General features: G+C 41.8%; 1 protein-coding gene across 49 annotated transcripts in view; it reads right to left on the bottom strand.

The window, feature by feature from the left end:
- NEB (nebulin) overlaps positions 1-23006 on the bottom strand; it is a 202814-nt gene that overhangs the window by 48890 nt on the left and 130918 nt on the right. For all 49 annotated transcript variants that reach the window (XM_060409928.1, XM_012137496.4, XM_042243869.1 and 46 more), the window contains exons 101-122: positions 22683-22790; positions 21090-21197; positions 20875-20988; positions 20228-20425; positions 19553-19657; positions 18752-18856; positions 18551-18655; positions 15790-15897; positions 13584-13697; positions 13074-13271; positions 12647-12751; positions 11925-12029; positions 10864-10971; positions 9193-9300; positions 7754-7861; positions 7101-7205; positions 6897-7001; positions 6169-6267; positions 5736-5846; positions 1341-1445; positions 562-666; positions 203-307 (exon numbers count right to left, since the gene is read on the bottom strand). In XM_060409928.1, the coding sequence (XP_060265911.1) occupies positions 203-307; positions 562-666; positions 1341-1445; positions 5736-5846; positions 6169-6267; positions 6897-7001; positions 7101-7205; positions 7754-7861; positions 9193-9300; positions 10864-10971; positions 11925-12029; positions 12647-12751; positions 13074-13271; positions 13584-13697; positions 15790-15897; positions 18551-18655; positions 18752-18856; positions 19553-19657; positions 20228-20425; positions 20875-20988; positions 21090-21197; positions 22683-22790 (2532 nt within the window). The remainder of the gene's footprint in view (positions 1-202; positions 308-561; positions 667-1340; positions 1446-5735; positions 5847-6168; positions 6268-6896; positions 7002-7100; positions 7206-7753; positions 7862-9192; positions 9301-10863; positions 10972-11924; positions 12030-12646; positions 12752-13073; positions 13272-13583; positions 13698-15789; positions 15898-18550; positions 18656-18751; positions 18857-19552; positions 19658-20227; positions 20426-20874; positions 20989-21089; positions 21198-22682; positions 22791-23006) is intronic.

The raw sequence follows: 23006 nt of genomic DNA, 5'->3' as shown, positions 1-23006 counted from the left end.
TCCTAGCATTATTCTTAGCGACTTTGCCAAATGGGTATTGTTTGTGCCTGTTTGTTTGGCTTTTGTGTTTTCGTTTTTTTCCTGATTCATGTTGTGAGGCAGGACTTTGAATTACAGATGTGACTATAATATCACATGCTTCTTAGGTACCACCACCTTGGCTGCCCTCTAACAGCAGAAGGAAGAAGGGAGAGATGCATACATCACTGGCGTTCCAGTAAGCCCTCTTGGCTCTGATGAGGATTGGTGTGTCTGGAACCGGAGTGTACTTGTCCTTCATCTTTTCATATTGAATCTTGTACTTGTTCTAAGAAATGAAGATGGAAGAGAGAGAAATTTAAGCTCAGGAGTGTTCATCCTTCCCAGTTCTCAACCATGTCACAGATCCAGCCTAGGGACACAACGGATAATGCTCGTTAAGAGAATAGCTCTGCCTTCTGTGTCTTGATACTGCTGAGTGCAGTATCAGAAAGGAGCTCTCTGATCAGAGGCAGCAGGTAAAGGTTTGAATGAAGGATTTGTTTTCTTTGCCAGTGCCTCAGTGCTCAATTCCCAACTCACCTCACTGACCATGTCCTTCACGTGTCTGGCGTGCTTCAGGGCTGTGGTCTGGTTTCCAGCGTGATGATGGGGTCTTTCTTTGGTGGCGAGTTCAACATACAGATACTAAATAATAAGAATAGGGATCAGATGTTTTAGAGATAGAACACCATACTTAGTATTCAGTCCTCTTTACTCATTTCTAACCCTAAAATGGAAGGGCAGTATCTACCTGTTTTTGCCCTTTTGTTTGTTACGTATGTTTCTGTTTATTTCTTTCTCTGTCTCATGTTAAGAAACACAGGTACACACTCTAGTTATCTAACATTCTTATTGCTGAGTACAGTTTAATCTAAACACATGTAACAAAATGCCAACAGAAGAATGAGAAAATCCTGATAGATTCCTCAACATATTTTCCCCCATTTTTGCCTAAATGCATGAAATGTGGTCTCAGTTGTCTCTGGACAAAAGATAGGTTCTATGGAACGAATTTTTAAATTTTATTTTCAGCACCTGGAGTCCATGGACCACTCACCCAATGATTAGAACTGTATAGGACTTAGAATAGATGGTTTGGCATTACCTGCTCATGTGAAACCTAACCATAATGACAACTGCCCTCAGAGAAAACAGCTTCTTGAAGTTAAAGGGCACGAGGCTTCATCAGGACCACCAGGTATGAGGGTCTGCTACTGACAGGAGTGGTCAGGAACACAGAACCAGCCCTCTACACACACACAAACACTCCCCGTGGTGCCAGCCCGGGAGGTTTCTGAATCTTCATGTATGAATGTTACCTGACTTTGAAGCTTCTGCCCTCTCTTGGCTCTTATGAGATCAGGTGTATCAGGAACTGAAGTGAAGATTGACTTCTGCTTCCTTCCGGATGCTCTGTACACGAGCTGGACATAAAATAGTGATAACCATCATTCTGTTTCACTGACACGTCCTGTGCCCTGCAGATGCCTTTATTGCTGACTTTAGAGACATAGCAGGGCTCTCCCACTGTGACAACCTCAACTTCTGTCCAATAAACCAATACTTTATTTACCCCCTCCTTTTCTTTTTCCCTTGTATCAAAATTAGAGACATTCTGCAGCCTGTTCAAGTGTCCAGCCTCTGGCTGTGTTCTTGGTCCCTTCTCACCCATGCCTTCTAGGACCCTGTTCCAGCAGTTACCCCCTGCCTCTCTAAACCTTCAGCCCTTCTGATTTTCCAGCCCGCTTCCTTCTTCTACAAACAGACCCAAGTCCCTCTTTCCATCAGGTCGTTTCCAACTTCTGCCAAAGGCCTTATTTCTTTCTTTCACAACCAAGCAGACTATGTGTTTTTCTTTTCTCTTTTGATTAACTTCTCAAGGGAATAGTTTAGCTGCCACCCAACCACTCCAAGGAAGTGAATTTCATTAAGACTACCGCAAACATTACAATTGTCAAATCCAAGGAAATGGCAACCCACTCCAGTGTTCTTGCCTGGAGAATCCCAGAGACAGAGGAGCCTAGTGGGCTGCCGTCTATGGGGTCGCACAGAGTCGGGCATGACTGAAGCGACTTAGCAGCAGCAGCAGAATGTTTCTCTGCAGCAACTGTAACTGCTCAGCAAGCTCACTCCTGAACTCTGTTCTCTGCCTTCCATTCCCCTATTCTCCCCTAGGTGGCCTCCCATCTTTCTAGGCACTCCTCAGCTTCCTTCTATGGTTCTGCACTCCCCCAAAGACAGCTATTAGCTGGAGTTAAGAGTTGGCTTGGCCCCTTTTACCCTATACATTCTGCTTGGATAACCGCATCTGTACCTAGGACCTCAACCATCAGTCTGAGACTGATGGCTTCCAAATTTTGTTAAATAGCTCCTTGATATCCCAGCCACACAGGCCAGAAACTTGGGGAGTCATTCTAGAGCCCTTTTCCCTCATCTGCACATCAAAACAGTCATGAATCCTGGACTCCTAACTTTGTGACGGTTCTTAGATATGGCCTTCTTCTCCTTTCCCACTGCCAATGCCCTAGTTCAGCCTCCTATACTGCTTGTTACTACACATCCTTAAGAGCCTCTAAACCACCGTCCCAAATCCTCTACTGGACACTTCACAGGGCTTACCCACCTTTAAAAAGCCTGAGAAAAAGACTTTCTTAAAGTTCAGAACTAATTAGGTCTTAATGTTCAGACTATCCTGCTCAGAAATAATTCTTCAGTGACTTCTCATCAAGTCCAAGATCATTAATATACCAACCACAAGTCTTCATAACCTGGCCTATCTATCCTCGGTCTCCACTCTCACTTCCCAACAGTCTTCCATATTCCCCATGTGCTACCTGAAACCAGTCCCAGTTTCTAGAACTCATTATGGCCCATTTCAAATACTTTCTACCTAGAATTTTCTTCCCTGTTTTATCTGCCTGAAGAACCATAGAGTCCATACTGTCTTGATCATTCCTGTAGGATATGACTTATACTATTGATGTCTGTTTCTTCTCAGAGATTATGAGCCCATGGAATGCAGAAGCTTAGTTTATCATTCTTTTATCACCTTGTATGTATTTATTTATTTAGCCTTTTTCTGGAACCACCAGATTTTATTTTTTTAATATAAATTTATTTATTTTAATTGGAGGCTAATTACTTTACAATATTGTATTGGTTTTGCCATACATTGACATGAATCCGACATGGGTGTACACGTGTTCCCCATCCTATCCCTCTGGGTCATCCCAGTATCACCTTGTATTTAGATAAAAGATCTGAAAAAATAATAGCCTGCTAGTAAATATTGAGGCTATTTAGTATTTTTAATATAATAAGGCAAACTAGAAAGTCTAAATGGAGAATAAATCCTAATTTATCCTAATCGTGGATAAAAATGCTGCTTGAACAGATAAAATGTAGGAAATAAATAATATATATACACATATGTATGTTCATGTCCATTTCCTTACATCAAATTATATTTAAGTACAAGTTGAAACAAAATTTAGCTCGTTTGCTCCGGGCTGTTTTTGGTGTTACTACTGAAAGAAAGGAAATAAAATAGAAATTTACCCTTTCTCCCAGGCCAAATTTTTGAATAAATCAAATCCACAAAATCATGGAATTTTATGGCTAAAAGAAGCCCAAATCATCATCTAGTCTGATTCTCTAGCTCAGGAGGTTGGGGTGTTGAAGTGAATTAGATAAGGTCACATGACAAAATGGAAGTAAATCTGGAACTAAGACTCGCCTCCATGCCATTTCTATAATTCTCTTTGAAGTATATTTCCCCTGTACTTAGGTATGCATTGTTTGGTATGCATTGTTTATGCTCCTTTGGACAACATCTCTGCTTCCCAGTACTACAAATAAATACGTGTCAAAAAGTTGCACAATTTAAAGACAACTCCAGAATCAATAAGTTGAACTTTGGGTCATCAACTTTTTACTAAGCCAGTGTTTCCAAAACTTTCCTGATCTTTAAAAACCCCAAAGTCCTTGGGGAGGAAGGCGAGGGTGAGATGAATGGAGAAGTAGCATGGGAACATGTACGCCACCATGTGTTAAACAGATAGCCAGTGGGAATTTGCTGTATGACACAGGGGACTCAAGCCAGGGCTCTGCGACAACCTAGAGTGGTGGGATGGGATGGGAGTTGGGAGGGAGGTTCCAGAGGGAGGGGATGTATGTACACCTATGGCTAATTCCTGTTGCTGTATGTCAGAAACAAAACCAATATTGTAAAGCCATTATCCTTCAATTAAAAAAGAACCCTCAAAGCCCTTATTAAGCACAATTTGCAGGCTCTACCCCAGACCTAAATCCAGGGTAGTAGCTCAAATTGATATTTTCTCAAGCCAGGTCATTCTCCAGTGAGGCAAGTGTGAGAGAAATCGCACTACTAAAGAAAATGCCATTTTTCTTCCTCAGTGTTGTTGCATAATATGCGCAAGATCACACTAGGAATTGGGATGAAGAGAAATTAAAGTTTTAGATAATTCTGAACCCAGACAGCTAAGAGAAGTAAAGGTATTTCAAAGATATCAATAAGCACTTTAAGTTCCCAAACAACTTGATTATTTGGTGGCTGGAGGAGAGATGTAATACTTTAAAGTTTCCAGTGCTGGCTGAATACTAGAACCATCTATGGAGCAGCTAAAAGCACACAGATATCCAGACAGAGAATCAGAGTCTAGCGTGGGGGGATTGGAGTCCACTCAAGGGCAGCTTTAAAATATTTCAGAGATGATTCTGATAGTTAGCCAGAGTGGAGAGGTCCCTTTCCAGAGGGGGAAGAACCCCACATGCGTTCCTATCTGAGTGCTGCGCTGGTTGAAACAGCAGAGGGAAGCGCTCAGGAAAGCAAACGTGCCCAGGGCAGCATTTGTGACAGCTGAAGGGTGACTCGTCCTCCGCCCTGGCTCCTCCAAGTGTAGGAGGCTGCAACTCCTCTCCACCAAAGACAATGCGTGGTTTTCCAGGGCTCCTCTCAGTCTAAGAACATCAGTCATTCCTAACCAGCACACATCAGAGTTACGGAGAAAGGACAGCTGATGAAGTGACCTGACAGCTGGATGGAGTCTGATGAATAAGGCCACAAGACAAACTGGGTTGAATGAGAATGGCCCACTGACCATTTACGTTTGTGGGATGACCTTATCTCTAGGGAGCACCTTTTAGTCCCTGGCAAACCTGGACATCTGTTATGACCAAAGCATTATAGGATACATATGGAAAAAAGATGGGGGGCAAATCTTCAACGGACCAACATAGGAGAAAGGGTCACATCTGTGCACAGCTAACTGCAATCAGGAGCCTTAGTGCGAGGCGGGGCAGATGAAAATGAAACAGTCTCTTGGAACTTGAGAGGGCAGCGGAGCAGAGAGCCATTGATAACACTGCCATGATCAGAGTCCTGACAGCAGGGATTAACAACAGAGAAAGTTTAGGAATAAATTCAGTTTGGAGACTACGACAACAGTATAAGATGGGACTCTCTAACCTACAAAGTCATGCAAATGTTCCGCTATAGGCAGGGCAAGTATCAACAGCCTCATCTTATTAAAAAGGGACAAAATAAGTAAACTCAGGCAAAGTGAGGCCAACCAACTTGTATGCACAGGGTGGCTACTCTGTAATTGAAGGCAGGAGGAGGTTTGGGCCTAGCACAATGACCTGAAGAAAGACCGCTAGAGGAATGAGGCCCATGTGGGGACAGACGCACTCACCTCGCTCAGATGTGTCTTCAGTTCCTGCACTGTCCTGTATTCTGGAGTGTCGAGCACCACCTGGTATTTGTCCCGCATCTTCCTTGCCTTATCGGTGTACAGGTAGTGAGACTTGAGAAGGCAACAATGGGAATGCAAGGCGATTAATCGCTTGAGGAATTGCATGTCGTGGTCACGCGTTGTTTTTCAAATGGTGGGCACGTGCAAGCCGTGCTGACCCTCTCTATGTCCTGGGCATCTTCCCAGGCAGGACCAAGAATAATTCATCATTTTACCAAGTTCACTACCTTTTACAGGAGGCATACATCATCTTAAGTGAGTCATGACTTGCTCGGGGCGTTGAGGGCAAATGTCCCCTTAACAGAAGCTATAGACAAAGATTCTTCTTGCCCAGCCTGTGAAGCTGTGCGGGCAGAGCTGTGGGGGCACTTACCCAGAGCTTCCGCAGGTGCCGGGAGCGGACCATGTCTGGGGTGTCGTACAGGAAGCAGCCCAGTCCCCTTAGGATCTGCAAGTCCTCTTTGTATTTAATCTGTGTCACAAACATAGAAATATAGCAGGTTGTGAGCAAATTCCAAACAAGAACAATTAAGACAGAGCAGTGACGCTTTTATACTGAAGGATCTTCATTTTGGTTCAGCACATCCACCCCGTCCTCTGAGTTTGCTTGAACTCAAGTCAATCACAGGGTTTTAAATTTTAAGTTGTTAACCCTGACCTAAAAAAAGGACACGGCTATTATTTTATTATTATAGGGATGAAAAATACCATAGATTAAATGGAGTGGCCTTTTATGAGAAGGAAACATTCAAGAAGAAAAAAAACAGTGACAATAGGAAGTGGTGAAAGGGGGTGGGAGTAGTGGTAAGCAAGAGAAAGATACTAAGTGTGCTGAGGACAGAGGCCACTTGGAATGAGGTGCTAGTAATGATTTGGTGTTGAATGTAGAATGGCGGTCAGCGATTCTGGTATCTCCCAAGTGGTCCTCTTACTACTTGGAGAAATGTGAGGTCCTGCTTCCACACAATTTTACGTCCAAGTTGTACACTCAGTTTACAAGTACTCAGTGCAAAAGGCTGCCAAAAACTGGTTGGCTTCCATGTGGACAGCAAGCCTGCTTCTTGTTAAGCGTCCCCCAGAAAGCCCTTATGAGATGCTTACATCGCTGGTGATGTCGCCCACGTAGCGGCAGTGGAGCACGTGGGGTGTGTACGGCATCGAGATCATGTGGCCTTGCATCTTGAAGAAGTCGGATTTGTAAATCAACTGCAGGGGGAAAATGCCCATAAACACATAAATTAGAGACCAGTGTGACCTTCATCCTTGGGTTCCATGGCCTCCCCTCTCTCCTAAGAAAATACCCACCTCGCTGACAGCCTCTTGGGTCTTCTTGACTTGGCGGATTTCAGGCGTGTCAGGAGTGGTGTGGATCTTGTCTTTCAGTTTGTGGTATAGTTGCCGATACAGTCTCTGCATTGGGGAGAAAATCATTCCAGGTGTTTAGTGTAGGATGATGAGAGCATCTGTACATTAATCAAATATTTCACATATTTAAACAGACATGAAAGACAAGATTAAGGTACAGAAAGTGATTGAAATTAGAAAAACATAGAAAATGATATTTATTTTACTTGGGTGAAAAATTTGAAGCACAGGCTTCCACTTTCTATCAGATGGCTGGAAAGTAGGGTTAGATATTCAAACCAATAGTTCACACAGAAAACTATTCAGGCTCATGAATCAGACTAATATGCAACCTTATTAAAGATTTTTAATACAAATGTCAAAGGAAGGAATTAATTTGCATCATAGTCTATGGATGGGTGGGTCTCAACAAAGGTATTACTAAATATATAAAAATATTGCCATAGGACACCAGTATCAAAATGATGAAGAAAGGATCCCCTTATTCCTTGCTGATAAATTGAAGTTTGTAGTTGAAATACAACTAATTCTTAATGCATTGCAAACAAAGCCCTGGTCTTTGAAACTCCTCACAGAATTAACAGCCACAGTACCTCACTGGTAATGTTGTTGACCCTCCGGACGTTGACAAATGGGACATCATTGGGTCCAAGTGTGTACCCATATGCCTTCATGTGTTCATAAACTTCTTTGTACTTAAACTGCAAAAGCAAAGTGAGAAGGAGATCTCTGATGGATGAACAAAGAGTAAGCATCACATTTGTCAAACGGAAGAGCGTTGTCACTTTCATTTGAAAACTACTCTCTAAGCATTAAGCATGGAAAAAAATCATTGACAAAATTTCTCTAATAATCTAAGTCTTGAAAATTATTTTGTTGGCTAATAAAGCCAGATCCAGAAAGGAATACAATTCATGGTTGCCTAGATTAAGTCTGTTTGTAAGTTGGTAGGCAAAACACAACAAAAACCCTGTATTTTTCGTCCCAATATGGCTAGGAAATTAAGAATATGCAAAGCAGAAATGAGAGACTGATTTTAAGACTGATGGATGAACAACTTCATAAACTGTTGAAAACAATGATGTTAGATAATTAAATCTGTGACTTTGCTTTGGAAACCATATTACTGGGCCACTGGCTGTGGGAGTTCACTGGTCAGTACGTTCAATTGCCAGGGCTCTGGAGGGCAGTATGGAAGGAAGATTTCATTTTTGAGCTGATGGCTGGTTTGTGGGTATGGCCTGAAGGCCAGGGTCACCAGGACAGACAATGCCTCTCCAGGTCTGCTCATTACATCCCAGCCTGACACCAGTGGGAAAAGTTGCCATTAGCGCTAATGCCTGGGAAAGCTGCAGGTAATGAGAACCTAAGTACCCTCCGAGCTTTCTAGGAAATGGGCCCAGAAGGTCAGTCATGAGGCAAGTATCAGAGTCTTTCTTTTCAAAGGAACACACGGTGAAGTTGTATTTTTTTATAACAAGATATTGCAGAAGGCAGACTATACTGTCGCCACACAGCAGTAGTGCACATATGAAGGAGCATTTCCAATAGGTGATTTGAGATAGTTCAGGATGTTTCTGTGTTAAGGCCAACAAAATTAGAAGCATTATGGCAGCCACAATCCCTGAGCCAAGGTCACTGTGTCATGCAGATAGAACCCCGTGAAAAGTCGTTTACTAACCCATCATGCTAACCAGGTACTGCTGAACTGCAGGAGCAACACGCCTAGAAAATACACCATCTCCCCTTCCCTGCTACCATCATTTTTTAAAAAACTATTTTAATTCCATCTTTTTTTTGGCCTCACTGCATGACATGAAAGATCCTAGTTTCCCAACCAGGGAATAAATCCATGTCCCTCTCAGTGAAAGTGACAAGTCCTAACCATTGAACCACCAGGGAATTTCCTCCCATCATTGTATCATGCTGAAACTTCAGGGTGTGATTAAGGGGATGAAAATAGGCTATTAATAAATATTAGTATCCTCCTTCCTACTTTAAGCCCCATCTCAACAAGGAGGAGACCACTCACATAGCTGCTCATGTATCGGGTGTCCTTGGTGTGTTTGAAGTGAGGGGTGTCGACTGGAAGCCTGTATCCAGTGGGCAGGGCATGCAGGCCAGCTTTTCGGTACAGATTCTGCCAGGATGAAGAAGAGCAAGTTAAATGACAACTATGTCAAATGATGGATCTAAGTTAAACAAATCATTTCCAGCTTGTGTTAGGTTTTCAGTCTACTTACACTCACTGAATTGATTTCAAGAAGGAATTAAGTAAATTCTAAGAGTCGAGCAATGAATTAAATTCAGTTCAGTTGCTCAGTCATGTCTGACTCTTTGCAACCCCATGAACCGCAGCACTCCAGGCCTCCCTGTCCATCACCAGCTCCCGGAGTCCACCCAAACCCACGTCTATTGAGTCGGTGATGCCATCCAATCATCTCATCCTCTGTCGTCTCTTCCTCCTGCCCTCAATCTTTCCCAGCATCAGGGTCTTTTCAGATGAGTCAGCACTTCGCATCAGGTGGCCAAAGTATTGGAGTTTCAGCTTTAGCATCAGTCCTTCCAATGAACACCCAGAACTGATCTTTAGGATGGACTAGTTGGATCTCCTTGCAGTCCAAGGGACTCTCAAGAGTCTTCTCCAACACCAAAGTTCAAATGCATCAATTCTTCAGCACTCAGCTTTCTTTATAGTCCAACTCTCACATCCATACATATTAAATTACTCAACATATATATTTTTTAAAAGAGCAATGAGTGAAGAGGCTTAAAGAAAATACCTCTATTTCTAAAGATATGCCTGGTTCACAGAATAGCATCCAGCAATAATCTGGGAAAAGTAAACAGGCAGCCAGTGCCACCTCTGTGGTTAACCCTATGGTTAGCTGATATTCAAGCCATCACCAATCCTGAGATAGTAGTAATTATAAGACACATCTTTGGGAGCCCTCAGAGCCCCATAAACACAATGTCTTGATGTTAGGTTGTTGGGTCGGGAGGCTCATATTCCATGCAGGAGGAGGAAAGGAGTTTCTATCTGTGATTTGAAATAGTCTCTCTCTCAGGAGAGGTATAGGAAATAAGACTAATACTTAAAATATTAAAAACCAAATTACTTTTAACATTCAATACAGGAGAGAGGCATTAACCTTGAGACCAATGTAACACTGAGAAAGTGAAAGTGTTATTCGCTAAGCTGCGTCCGACACTTTTGCAACTCCATGGACTGTAGCCCAGCAGGCTCCTCTGTCCATGGGATTCTCCAGGCAAGAATACTGGAGTGGGTTGCCATTCCCTTCTCCAGGGGATCTTCCTGACTACCAGATGAGTGGAATCTAGCCTCTTTCTCTTCTGAAGCCTAACAGTAACCTTTAGCTTTATTTCTTATTGTACACAGTCTTTGATGACTATATGCCTGTCTTTGTCCTCTTGTCTTGGACTGCAAGCTTTTGGAGAGCAGGGATAGTTGATTGATCCTATTCTATGTATGCACTGTTCCAAAAATGCCCACTGCTTGCTCTCAGCCAAGACGGCAGACAGGTGACACACTGGTTTTCTGTTTTGCTTAGCTCATGTGACGGGAACAGTCTTTATGATTTACAAGGTCAGGCTGAGGATGCCCAGGAGAGGCCACTTCTACAGAGGCCTGGCCCTCGTCCTGGGTTTCTGCCGGGCAGTCTGCCCAGCTCTCACTGCTCACCTCACTCTGGAGCTTGTATGCATGAAGGGCCCGATCCAGATCCACGGTTTTTGTGGTTGGAGCCACTCTGCCTCTGATGCTGTGCACGTAGTCATAGTGGTAGACAGCCTGGATGCAGAGGGAAGCAGAGTGAGTGGACTGCACTGTGGCCTCAGGCTTAAAAGAAGCTAAGTAAACGCAAATCCAAGTCTCTTAATATAAAGATGGCAGCCTGCTCCCTTTGCCTCAGGAACTCTGTCTCGAATACTGGGCCTTGTCCAATGGAATAGGGCCAGTGTGTGGATCCCACGCTGAGAAATCAGTGGAAGAGTCAGCTCAGGCACATGAAGAGGAAGAGAGGGTGTTTTACCACCATGAGCTCCACAATAAAAGGTTTTCACATTCTGACTCGCTGGTGGGATTTAACATTTGCTTATTAACCTATGGGGTTAGTAAAAAGGGGGCAGCCTGCTCTGTACCACCGTGTATCACACAGGTGCTTTCCATCCACTTTCCCGCTGTCCACATAAGGATGCTGAGGCTCAGGGGATTAAGTGCCTCTCTCAAGTCTATCAGATTACATGTGCTAGAGGCCTCATCAGTAACTGCAGAGACCTTCTCTCCATCTTATCATGCATGCACATGTGCTAAGTCATGTCCACCTCTTTGCGATGCTATGGACTATCCATGGGATTCTCCAGGCAAGAATACTGGAGTGGGTTGCCATGCACTCCTCCAGGGGATCTTCCCTTACCAGAGTGAGCACTAAGTGAATTAGAAAGCTGAGACTATGAGGCATAAACCATTGCTCATGACACAAGGATATAAAAAGCAACCTGGGGAGTTCTAAAACATTAAGGGTTTCATAAACTTGGATTACTTACACCACCACTCCAGGAAACGAATAGAACACATCAGGTCTGAGGAAATCAGATAAGACTCTTCAGTGCTCTCTAAGGCACCAGCACAGGTCTCCTACTGAGAAATGGCCTGGCCTGCCCTGTCTTTCGTTCCTCCCACTTCTGCTAGTGCGGTGGCCCTGTTTCACTCTCCCTGAAGTAACGTCTCCAGTGGGCACTTACATCACTTAGTTGTTTCCCACTTTTGACAGCCTGAACGTAGACAGGAGTGTCAGTAACCAACTTGTAATTGTTCCTTGTTTTCAGCACGTGAGCTTTGTACTTGATCTGTCAAAAGGAAGAAAGAAAATAAGCCTGTGTTAGACCATTCAGTATATTTGCCTTGGTTTTCACACAGAGATTGGTTGCTTTTAGCTCATGGCATGCACGTACATTAGCACTGAATTTTATAACAATCAGCATAATCAATGCTTATAGCCACATGGGTAGTCTAGAGTCTTCCAGGAGGCTTGACAATCGCCTTGCTAGGAATATTTAAGCTTTCTCACTAAAATCTTGATTATAGTATTACCTTGCCTAGCAAATCCTCTCCTTACAAATAGATCCTGTCTATAGTATCACAGACTCCTAATAAATGAGATCTAACAATAGGAATTATGTGCTCATTAATATATCCAAAATCATTCAGAAGGTGGCGAGAAGAACCAGGAGTCCCTTCTGCACCAGGGGACAATGGGACAGCTCATCTGCATTGCCTGCATTCCTGAGAAATGGCCGCTCTGCTCTTCAGCATCTTCCTCCAGCTCAGCCATCCTCAGCACCACTTCAGACACAGTGGGGTATGACAGTGTCTGTATTTGATGTCCTCTCCCCTTGACTCTAGACCACACAGGGAAGGAAGCATACTTGAAACAACCAAAAACCAAAAAACAAGGTGAACTCACATCATTGCGTAGATCGTAAGCATGCTTGGCGTGGAGAATCTCAGGAGTGTCCCAGACGTAGCAACCAATGCCTTTCAGCCAGGTGAGGTCATCCTTGTACACAATCTGGGGGTTGCAACAGATGGAGGGGGTCAGAACAAGAAAACTTGACTAACTTTAACACGAAAGACACAGACACGCTCTAGACCCAGGATGACTTTGCAGAATGAAAAGCAAGACATTATGCCCTGAGGCCATGGGTGCTCTGCAGACTTCAGCATGCAGAGCCCCGCTTCTAGGGACAGCTCGAATTCCCGGCAGACCCCTGGGTGTACAGGAAAGTGATTCTGGAAGAGGGCTGAGCTGAAGAACCAAGTGAGTCAGTCTCTATTGGTGGGGGGGCATGTGTGGGGCTGGGGAAGAGGACCTTCATAAGCAGCGGACTTACATCACTAATCTGGTCTGTGACCTTCCTGACGTGACTGTTGACTTGCAAGTCGGGGTGGCAAATCCACTCGTGGAGGTGAAGGCGGTAATCGATCTCGCTGACTTTCTTCTGAGAATCCTTAGCGGTAACCATCTCTACCATGTCAGGCACGATGTGGATGTTCATCTTGTTCTTCTCATAGACAGATCTGTACAGGCGCTGTGGCGATAACACAACACACCAGTTACACAGGGAGCTATGCAAGGATCATGGCAACAAGTGCCTTTCTTAGACCCCACAGAGGTCAGGGGCGCCACTTAGAGCAATCAGCTGGGGGCAGGATGGGGACTGGATATTTCTGACACTTTCTGCAGATAGGGGTGGGGAAAAGCAGTATGGGCTGAAATAACTCTCAGCTTCTTCACATGTGCACAGTCAGTGCCATGTGCATCGCTAAAGAGAATGAAGTTCTGACTTATAGTCGGTGGTTCCATTACTTGGCTTTTGAAACCAGCCTTCAGGATCACTTACGTCGATGTTAAACTTGCCAACTCGGAGGCACCGCGCTGTGTTTGGATCATCTTCAACACTTCTGGGTAAAGTGTAAAGAGCTTTGAACTTATCATATTCTTCGCGGTATTTGACCTATAGAGAGAAAATACAAAGGAAGTAAAAGAGTTTTGAAGAGCGATGGATCTATACTGTTAAAAGAACATGAGACTTAATTAATAAGAACCCAGCTCTGAAGATGGGCCACCTTGGGGTCAGCACTTTTCTGAGCTTGTTTCCCTGTCTGTGCCCAGAGGTAGAGGAAGCATGGTACCTGCCATAGGATTACTTGAAGATTAGATCAGGCTATGTATAAACATCCTGTACATATCATTTTTAAAACTCTCATACCGATAGAAGTTTTCTGCTGTTACTACAACTGATTTTAAAGATGATGTAATTTAAAAAATGATCTCTTTTGTGATATTGGCTTTGTTTTTCTTAACCATAGTAAAAGATGAAAAATGTGCTCAGGAATTTGTTTTTAATAACTGACAAATCTGGTGCTTAAGAGACTCAATCCTTGAATTTCAGTTTCTATGAGGTTTTCCAAAAATACAGTTCAACTAAATTCTATGGGAAAACCGATGTCTAGTTCTTAAGCCATACTGCCTATTAATGAATGTTTCTTTATTTTATGAACTAGGAGGAAAGGCCTTTACAGAGGCTGGGATCCTCTCTTCTGGCATATGATAAAATGACAATCCTCTTACAACTCAGAGGCCCACATCTCAGTTAAGAGAAAAAAAGGAAAGATAGGCGTATTTATGCAGAATTTCGGGAAAGCTCTTCACTGATGGAAATCAAGGAAATTCCCATCAGAATTTTCCAGAACATTAGTTCACATGCTCCTTATATCTAAGCTATTCTTCAGTTATAAAGAAAATAGTATTCAAAGGCATTAAAAAAAAACCTAAAGTTGAAATCCTTCTTTAAAAAATTAATTTCTCTATGTTTGATATCATTTCAAGAACAATTTGCCTGGAGAATCTTGCATCTGTAAGTTTTTTTCACAACTAAAGGAAAAAGCCTTTGCTGAGCTTTCTGAAAACTATCTACAAAAAAATTCTCAAACGAAAAACTTGATTCTTTGGGCTAGTCTGTTTGCAATCTTCCAAATTAAGTTGGTTCTGGGAAAAATCATAAAGATTTAATTTTTTCCTCTGGGTAAAAATTTATTCCATATGTTGTCTAACAAAGTCTTTTTCTAAACTGTGCATTTCCAGGCCCATTAGATGGTAGTGAAACCAACTTCCTGGGTCTCTAGCATTTATGTGAAGATTCAGAGAATAGAATTGAAAGATCAGGATGCACTGTCTTTAGTGTAGCAATAAGTACCCTTCTGTAAAATACTTATGTCAGAAGAACTCTCAAAAACTTCAGGTGTGTGTGTATGTGCTGATCTGCAGAACAAAATAGATTTCTCAGTGTGGAAAAAAAGATCTGAGAAATATGGGTCTGAAGTGTTACATAAAATGTTCAAAATTAAGAGGTAAAAGTCTCTAATAGAGGCAAAGTTTCTGAAAGAAAACTAGGCTTATTAGAACTGCAATGAAATTTATAGGGAGTTTTACAATAAAAGGTTTTACTTAAGAACATATTAGGCATAAAGGGTTAAAAGTGCTAAGATCTTTTCAAAGTGCTAAGATCTATTCAAACAACTCATGTGATTTAGGATTTTTTGAAAATTATGTCTATATAAAAAGTTTTGTTTTTAAAAAACAGTTTCAAAAGATTTTTAAATTTTTATATTTCATAGATATAAAGTTAATGATTTACTCTTAAATCATATATTTGGGGCTGATGAAATAACTGGTCATCACATTCACTGGTTTATTTTCTACCAAAGGTCACATAATTCTATTAAAAAAAAGAGTGTATTTTATATGGTGTATTATGTCCCCTCTTCCATTTCTGGCTAAAATATCCATATCCACCCATGTCATTTGCACACAGGAGGTCACATTGGTGTCCTTCATACATGTGTGATTGTCTCTGGACTTTACAGCCCTCGAGAGGAAGAATAAATGTACAGACTTTGTGGTCACCGAGCACCTGGAATTTTTTGCTGGTGTGCCCCTTTGAAAGTGCTGAGGGTCCTTCTGGGTAGCACAAGAACCAACCAGAAACATTCTGGGAGAGGAGAGCAGGGAAGGGCAAGGAATGATGGGAAGGGTAATTGACTTACATAGCTGGCCATGTGCTTCTGGTTCTTGGCATGTGTCAGAGACACGGTATTAGGAGGCAGGATGTAGCTGGTGGCTTTCACTTTATCCCAGGCCTCCTTGTACAGGTTCTGTAGGGGTTAAAAATCTTGTGAACACAGAATAATGCAATCTGGATAGCTTCCAGAGGCAAATTTTCCCTGTTTCTGTCCTTCTCAGACATTCCCTAACAACCCTGAGTCTCACTCTGTGGAAGCCAAGTGCTCCTAAGTAAATAACTGTTTTACTGTCTTGTTCATAATTTCAGAGTCCATTATTTTGTTCTCTCCCATAGCACTTATCACAGTTTGACAGTTATCAGAGATTTTGATGACATATTCATTCCTCCGTAGGTCTAGGATTCCTAGAGGATGAAAACCACTAATATTAAATAGATATATAGTAGGAGATAAAATGTTTCAATTTCTAGGTATTTATTTACTCAGGAGAAATAAAAAGCTATAAACACACAAAGTGAAAGTGAAAGTCGCTCAGTCGTGTCCGACTCTTTGCGATCCTACGGACTATACAGTCCATGGAATTCTCTAGGCCAGAATACTGGAGTGGGTAGCCTTTCCCTTCTCCAGAGTATCTTCCTAAGCCAGGGATCGAACCCAGGTCTCCCTCATTGGAGGTGGATTCTTTACCAGCTGAGCCACAAAGGAAGCCCATGAATACACAAAACCTATACGCATTTGTATACAGCATCTTTACTGATAACTGTCAAAAACTGGATGCAACTCAGATGTGCCTTTAGCTGTGACTGGAAAAACAAACAAACTATGGTTTCGAATTTTGTTTTGCTATGAAAAGGATAAAGCACTGATTTAGGCAGCTATGTGCTAACACATATATGCATTTTGCTAAGAGAAAGAAACCAGACCTAATGGCTGCACACCATGTAATCACATTTAAGTGACATTCTGGAAAAACTAAAACAATAGGGACAGGAAAAAAGCTCTGTGCATGCCAGGGGAGAGAAGTGGGGCAGGAAGGGTTAATTTGGAGGTGACATAGAATTTTTCTGTATCTTGACTATAATGGTGAATATACAATTTTATGTATTTGTCAAAAGTATAGTACTATGTACCACAAAGTAAAATTTACTGTATGCAAATTAAAACAGCCAATAATAAGGATGGGGAAGGGAACTAAAATGGAATACAAACTGTAGCAAATAAATCTAACTGTATTACAAATGTATAACAAAGCTACAGTGAAGGAAGTGGTGAAGAAAACAACTGACTTAGGTTATAAAATGGATATCTTGACTGTATACTCTAAGGCTATAGGCAAAAGTAACTGTACACAAAACACCTTCCTCTAGTTAATAAATTTGTTTCTCACAGGGGTGTGTGTTCAAAATTCTGAAAGTATTTTATATGCATACAAGGGTGGCACAAATAAGTAGATATATCAAAGATAATGAAAGTCAATGTTTTCATTGGAAAGGAAATAGAAAGTTACAAGTTGGAAAAGTAAGTTACAAACAAGGAAAAGGTGAATGAACCCTGCCGTGCTGAACTGTATTAGACAATAGTTCCCAACAGCAAAGTTGAAACCGTTTGAGCATCTATCCCACAGAATAAAATAAATATCCATGAACCTATACTGATACAAATAAACAGAGAAACTGACAGTGGAGAAGGAACAGCTGTTCCTTACAGAAGAATTCCAATTGATAAATGTAGAAGGGATAAGGGAAAGAGAAAACAACTGGTAGGGAACTGTAACAATTCTTGCAGGTAAGATCCATCAATGGATGCTAAAATATATGAGAAAGTGTGAGGAGAAACAGGATAACTGCATAGTCCCAAAGAATCTCCTCCAAGATATTTATTAATAACAAAGGCAAAAAAGAAAGTCTACAGTGGACAATCTCAGCAGATAGCAACTTAAAATAAGTGATCAAGGTCATTCCCAGGTACTGATACCATGTACCACTGGCTGTAATGTGCTGAGAAGGGCACATCACATCTGTGCTATTCTTGCCAAAAAAGGACTACCTTAAACCTAATCATGAGTAAACTTAAGATTAACTCAAGCTTCAAAACATTCTACACAATAACTGGCCAGAATTCTTCAAAAGGGTCAAGATCAGAAAAAGACAAGGAAGAATTAAGAAATTCTCAGATACAAAGAGACTAAGGATTCATGACAACCAAATGCAGCATGGGATCCTGGACTGGCCTCTGGGACAGAAAAGCACTTTAGTGGAAATACTGTTGAAGTCTGGATAAAGTCTATAACATCATTACAATGTTAATTTATTTTGTTTCAGTAATTGTTCTACGGAGAAAAGTATATGGGAATTCTCTTTACTACTTTTGCAATTTTTCTGTAAATCTAAAATTATTTCAAAATGAAGTTTAAAAAATGTTTGATGAATTAACCAATTCACAGGAGGGAAAAAAAGAGTGCCTCTGTTGATCTATAAGTCACTGGCCAAAGGAAAAGCTAGGGAAAAACAAGTTCAGGGTCAACAAAGAATAGCTCCAACAGTACCTGTTTGCACTAGGGAATGAGTTAGTGAATCTGTATCGAACTGCATGACATAGAACAATACTCACATTGGGGCTTATTTACTTGTACCTGTTAGAATTTATAAGATAAAGTAGGAACTTAAAGTTTCAGGAAAAAGATTAGAAAGACCTTTGGGGGTAAGGTTGCTTGTTCCTTAATCTCTTATTGTCTTTAAAGGTGGAAAGGGTACCTCAAATACAGAGAAAAGAAAACTCAACTCACACTGCTAAACAGATCCTTCAGATTCCTGGTTCTGTCATAATCCACTGTTTCTAGAACTGTCGTGTATTTGTCTTTGATCTGATGATAATTCTCTTTATATTTCACCTACAGACAAAGAAGACAGGTTACTCTTTTCTATTATTTGACAACACGTAAGACAATAACAGCTTGTCCTGGGAGAGTTGTGCATGGAAGACGCACCTCACTGGCATTAATGCCACTTTGAAGAGCAGTCACGTAAAGTGGTGTGTCTGTGACCAGGTTATAATTCTTTAGATTTTCTTTACCTGCTGCTGTGTATAGTATCTGTGAAGAAAAAGAAAAGTTACTGAAAATGGTAAAATGCAGGTCTGCCATTTGTGCCAACTTAGATGTACATTTCTGGGTTTCTGCTTTAATCTTAACAAAAAGGATAGGTTGGACAGTCCTGCAGACTTTGCACAGCTGTCGAAACTAACAGTTTCTCCTGACCAAAAGTGGAGTCTGGGTCTTTGCCAGGTCCCTTCTTCATCATGTTGTCTTTTCCTTGCTTATACTCTGTCCCTGACAACAGCCCCTCAATTTCAACACCCATCCGATAGCTGCCCTCCCCGAGATGAATTTTTGCTGTGGAGTTTTCCAAATAACTACTTCTTACTTCAAAAGTTAAATACTTATGGTCAACGTATGCATTTGGTTTCTACTCCCTACCAGTTAACCTGATCAATTAAGGTATACATGCTTGAGAGTAGTTCACTATGAAATAGCTCCCAGATAACAGTCTGCTATAAACATCTATAGCCTTAAACCATGAGGGAGACTCAAACTGAGGAAGCCCAGCACAAGAGCCGGCCACCAGAAGAGGTTTCATTGGGCAGGGGTCCTTGGTTCCCTTAGACTGTGTACTGTCACAGAGCCACTTTCCCTGCCTGGGCACAGGGACAGTCTCGCTAGTACCTCACTGGGAGCATCACGGAGTCCATCAATCCACAGTGAGCTAGTCCTTCTAGGAATATGGCTCACCTGACTCTGGAGGTCATACGATTTCTTCGCATGGAGGATCTGGGGTGTATCCCAAACATAACACCCAATGCCTTTCAGCCAATTCAAGTCATCTTTATACACATTCTGCAAGAAAGAAGGAACAGTGAAAGGTGACCGGTACTAACTGAACTTCCAATCAAGCGTTTGATTTTCTCCTGTCAGCCTTTGGCTCTGCTTAGTATACTCAGGGTGGGTAAAAGGTGCCATAGGGTGGGTTTTTCAACAGCTGGAAGTCTTTAAATGCCCTAGTCTAAAGAAGTTTAGGAGGCGAGCAAAAGCTAAGCCCAAGACTACTGGAGCGGGTAGCCTATCTTTTCTCCAGGGGAACTTCCCAACCCAAGAATCAAATAGGGGTCTCCTACATTGCAGGAGGATTCTTTACCAGCTGAGCTACTAGGGAAGCCCAATGCCCTAGTCTAAAGAAGTTTAGGAGGAGAGTAACAGCTCAGTTTTAGTCTAGTGTTGAAGAGATTAAATAATTAACACAGGTGTCTCATTGTTCTGAGGGGCTCTTTACACCAAAAAAGGTTACTCCTGCCACTTTGTATTGAAAAGCAGCAGGGTTTAGGAATACAGAGACAACAAGAGCATGGGGGCCCGGGCAGGGCTGGGTGAAGGCTATAACTTAATCAAGCAGCAGAAAGAACCACATACATCACTCAAGATCTCCTGCGCATGCCGGACCCGGACAACATTGGGCTCTTCTGGAAGAGATGTCCACTGGTGGAAGTAGTGTCGGTACTCCAGGTCACTGAGGATGTACTGGCACCTTTTAGCCAACACGTGATTCATCATATCTTGGGGGATATGGACATTTGCTTTGGTGTCCTCATAATGCCTTCTGTAGTTCAACTAAAGAATGATACATATTTAAAGACAACAATAAGAAAGCTATTAAACTATTCTGATCAATCTTTTCTAGAGTCTTATTTTCAATATAGATCAATACCTTTAGACTGGACCAAGGTTAAAAAAAATGATACTTTAATATATTCTACTTCTTCAAAAATTTCCCGTCTCTTTACTATAACACAAAGTAAAGAGGAACCAACCTTGTTTTCTCCTTTTTCCGAATACAGAGCCCTCATTGTGTTTGGAGGAATAGCAGGGAAAGGGTGAAAACTGATAGCTGCCAAAGGGGTGCAAGGCTACGTGGCAGGGACGGGGGAAAGTCTCAAGACTGGTTCACTCCTCACTATCCCACCCCCAGCTGAGTTTGAAACAAAGGGCAGATTACAAATAGGCAGAAGAGTAGTACACTGAAGCATGCTAATCCTCTTGTTAAAGTGAACTTTGCTTACCAAGCTCCTCATTTTTTGGAAGTCCAGACAGTGAACCACGTTGGGGAACTCACTGATTTCTTTTCCAGCCAGGTAGTGACCCTTCAGTTTCTCATACGTCTCTTTGTATTTCAGCTGTGAAGGAGGTACAGCATTGAGAATCACTAGGACTTTCCAGCCAGCCCTTTGTGGCTAGAAAGACTCTCAAACTTACGAAAGGAAAAAGGCCTACTGACCTCACTGTTCACAAAGTCAGCGTGCTTGGCTCCCACGATGGGGATATAGCGTTCATCCAGGGTGTAGCCATAGGCCTTGGTTCCCTCCCAAGCCCTTTTATACAGTATCTAGGACAAAGAAATGCATATCAACAAAACTTTGCATTCAGCCTCTTCTAGATGTCACTTGAAAGAATATAGCAAAACCAACGTAAAGTATTTATGTTTAAAGGCAAGGCCTAAATCTTCATTTATAGCCAATAGTGTGCCTACTTAAGAACAGGATAGATTCTTTGGACTAGTTGCAAAGTAAACCTACTGACCCCAATACATTTTATAATAGAGTTTAACTTTATTTCTAATAAAAGTGAAAACAAATTTGCACACAGAGAGAGAATCACCAAAGATTGCTTCCCATTCAGCATACATACACACACCCTTTAGATAAGCTGAATTAAAATTTGGAGAGTAAGTCCTCCACTTGCTGGCTGGAGATATCTGGACATGATTACTAAAAAGGGATCACCCTTTCCTCTCTTCTTTCTGATGGTAGCTGCTTGGTTCTACATGTGCCCAGAAGTGATATAGCACTTGTTATATTCTTGTCTTTTAAAAAATTTATTTATTTTTAATTGGAGGATAACTGCTTTACAATATTGTGTTGCTCTCTGCCATACATCAACATGAATCATCCATAGGTATGCCTATGTCCCCTCCCATCTCCCTTTCCATCCAACCCCTCTAGGTTGTCACGGAGCACTGGGGTGAGTGAACTCAGTCACACAGCAAATTCCCACTGGCTCGCTGTTTTGCATGTGGTAATGCATATGTTTGCACGCTTCTCCTTCAGTTCGTCCCACCCTCTCCTTCCCCTGCTGCGTCCACAGGCCTGTTCTCTATGTCTGTGTCTCCATGGCTGCCCTGCAAGTAGGTTCATCAGTATCATCTTTCAGGATTCCGTATTATGCATTAATGTACAATATTTGTTTTTCTCTGACTTACTTCACCCTGTATAATAGGCTCTGGGTTCATCCACCTTCTTATTTGTACATCATCTCCCTCACTTGCAGATGCTCCTGAAAGTCTTATCTTATTGATCTTTAGCTCCTCAGTTTCTCCCTCAGTGCCTGGCACATCACAGGGCTTCAAACAATACTGCTGCTGCTGCTAAGTCACTTCAGTCGTGTTCGACTCTGTGCGACTCCATAGACGGCAGCCCATCAGGCTTCCCCGTCCCTGGGATTCTCCAGGCAAGAACACTGGAGTGGGTTGCCATTTCCTTCTCCAATGCATGAAAGTGAAAAGTCAAAGTGAAGTCACTCAGTCGTGCCTGACTCTTAGCGACCCCATGGACTGCAGCCTACCAGGCTTCTCCATCCATGGGATTTTCCAGGCAAGAGTACTGGAGCGGGGTGCCATTGCCTTCTCCGCAAACAATACTAGCTGAATAAACACTACTTGCTCTAAATAATACACTATGAAATAAGAATAAATACAACAAAATAATAGATCTCCTTATAAGTTCAGCTGTTCATAAAGTCAGCCAAGAGCATGCATACTAACAAAAGCTTAAGATTCAGAACTGAGTTGTACATCACTTAAAATAGAACTTACAGTACTATAGAGTTTTTCCATGTCTTTGGAGTGGGTGATATATGGTGTATCTGGAGAAAAGATATACTTGCCCTTTATTAATTTATTAAATGTTTCTTTATATTTTACCTGAGGAGAGAAAACAAAAGAGAACCTTTGATTATTCTAAATATATAAAGTTTCACAAGATCTACCTAGCAAAAAATAGTTACATTTAGAGATTAATCAATGGGTTAAATTTCACTATATAATTTATATTATAATTAACACAATGGAATGTTTGGGATAATAATTTAGATATTCTCTAAAAGGGGCACAGTACATTTCCTACTAGTGACTTTCAAG

Source organism: Ovis aries, chromosome 2 (assembly GCF_016772045.2).
Source record: "Ovis aries strain OAR_USU_Benz2616 breed Rambouillet chromosome 2, ARS-UI_Ramb_v3.0, whole genome shotgun sequence".
NCBI lineage: Eukaryota > Metazoa > Chordata > Mammalia > Artiodactyla > Bovidae > Ovis > Ovis aries.
Note: the sequence above shows the minus strand (reverse complement) of the source record. Positions and strands in the feature narration are given on the sequence as shown.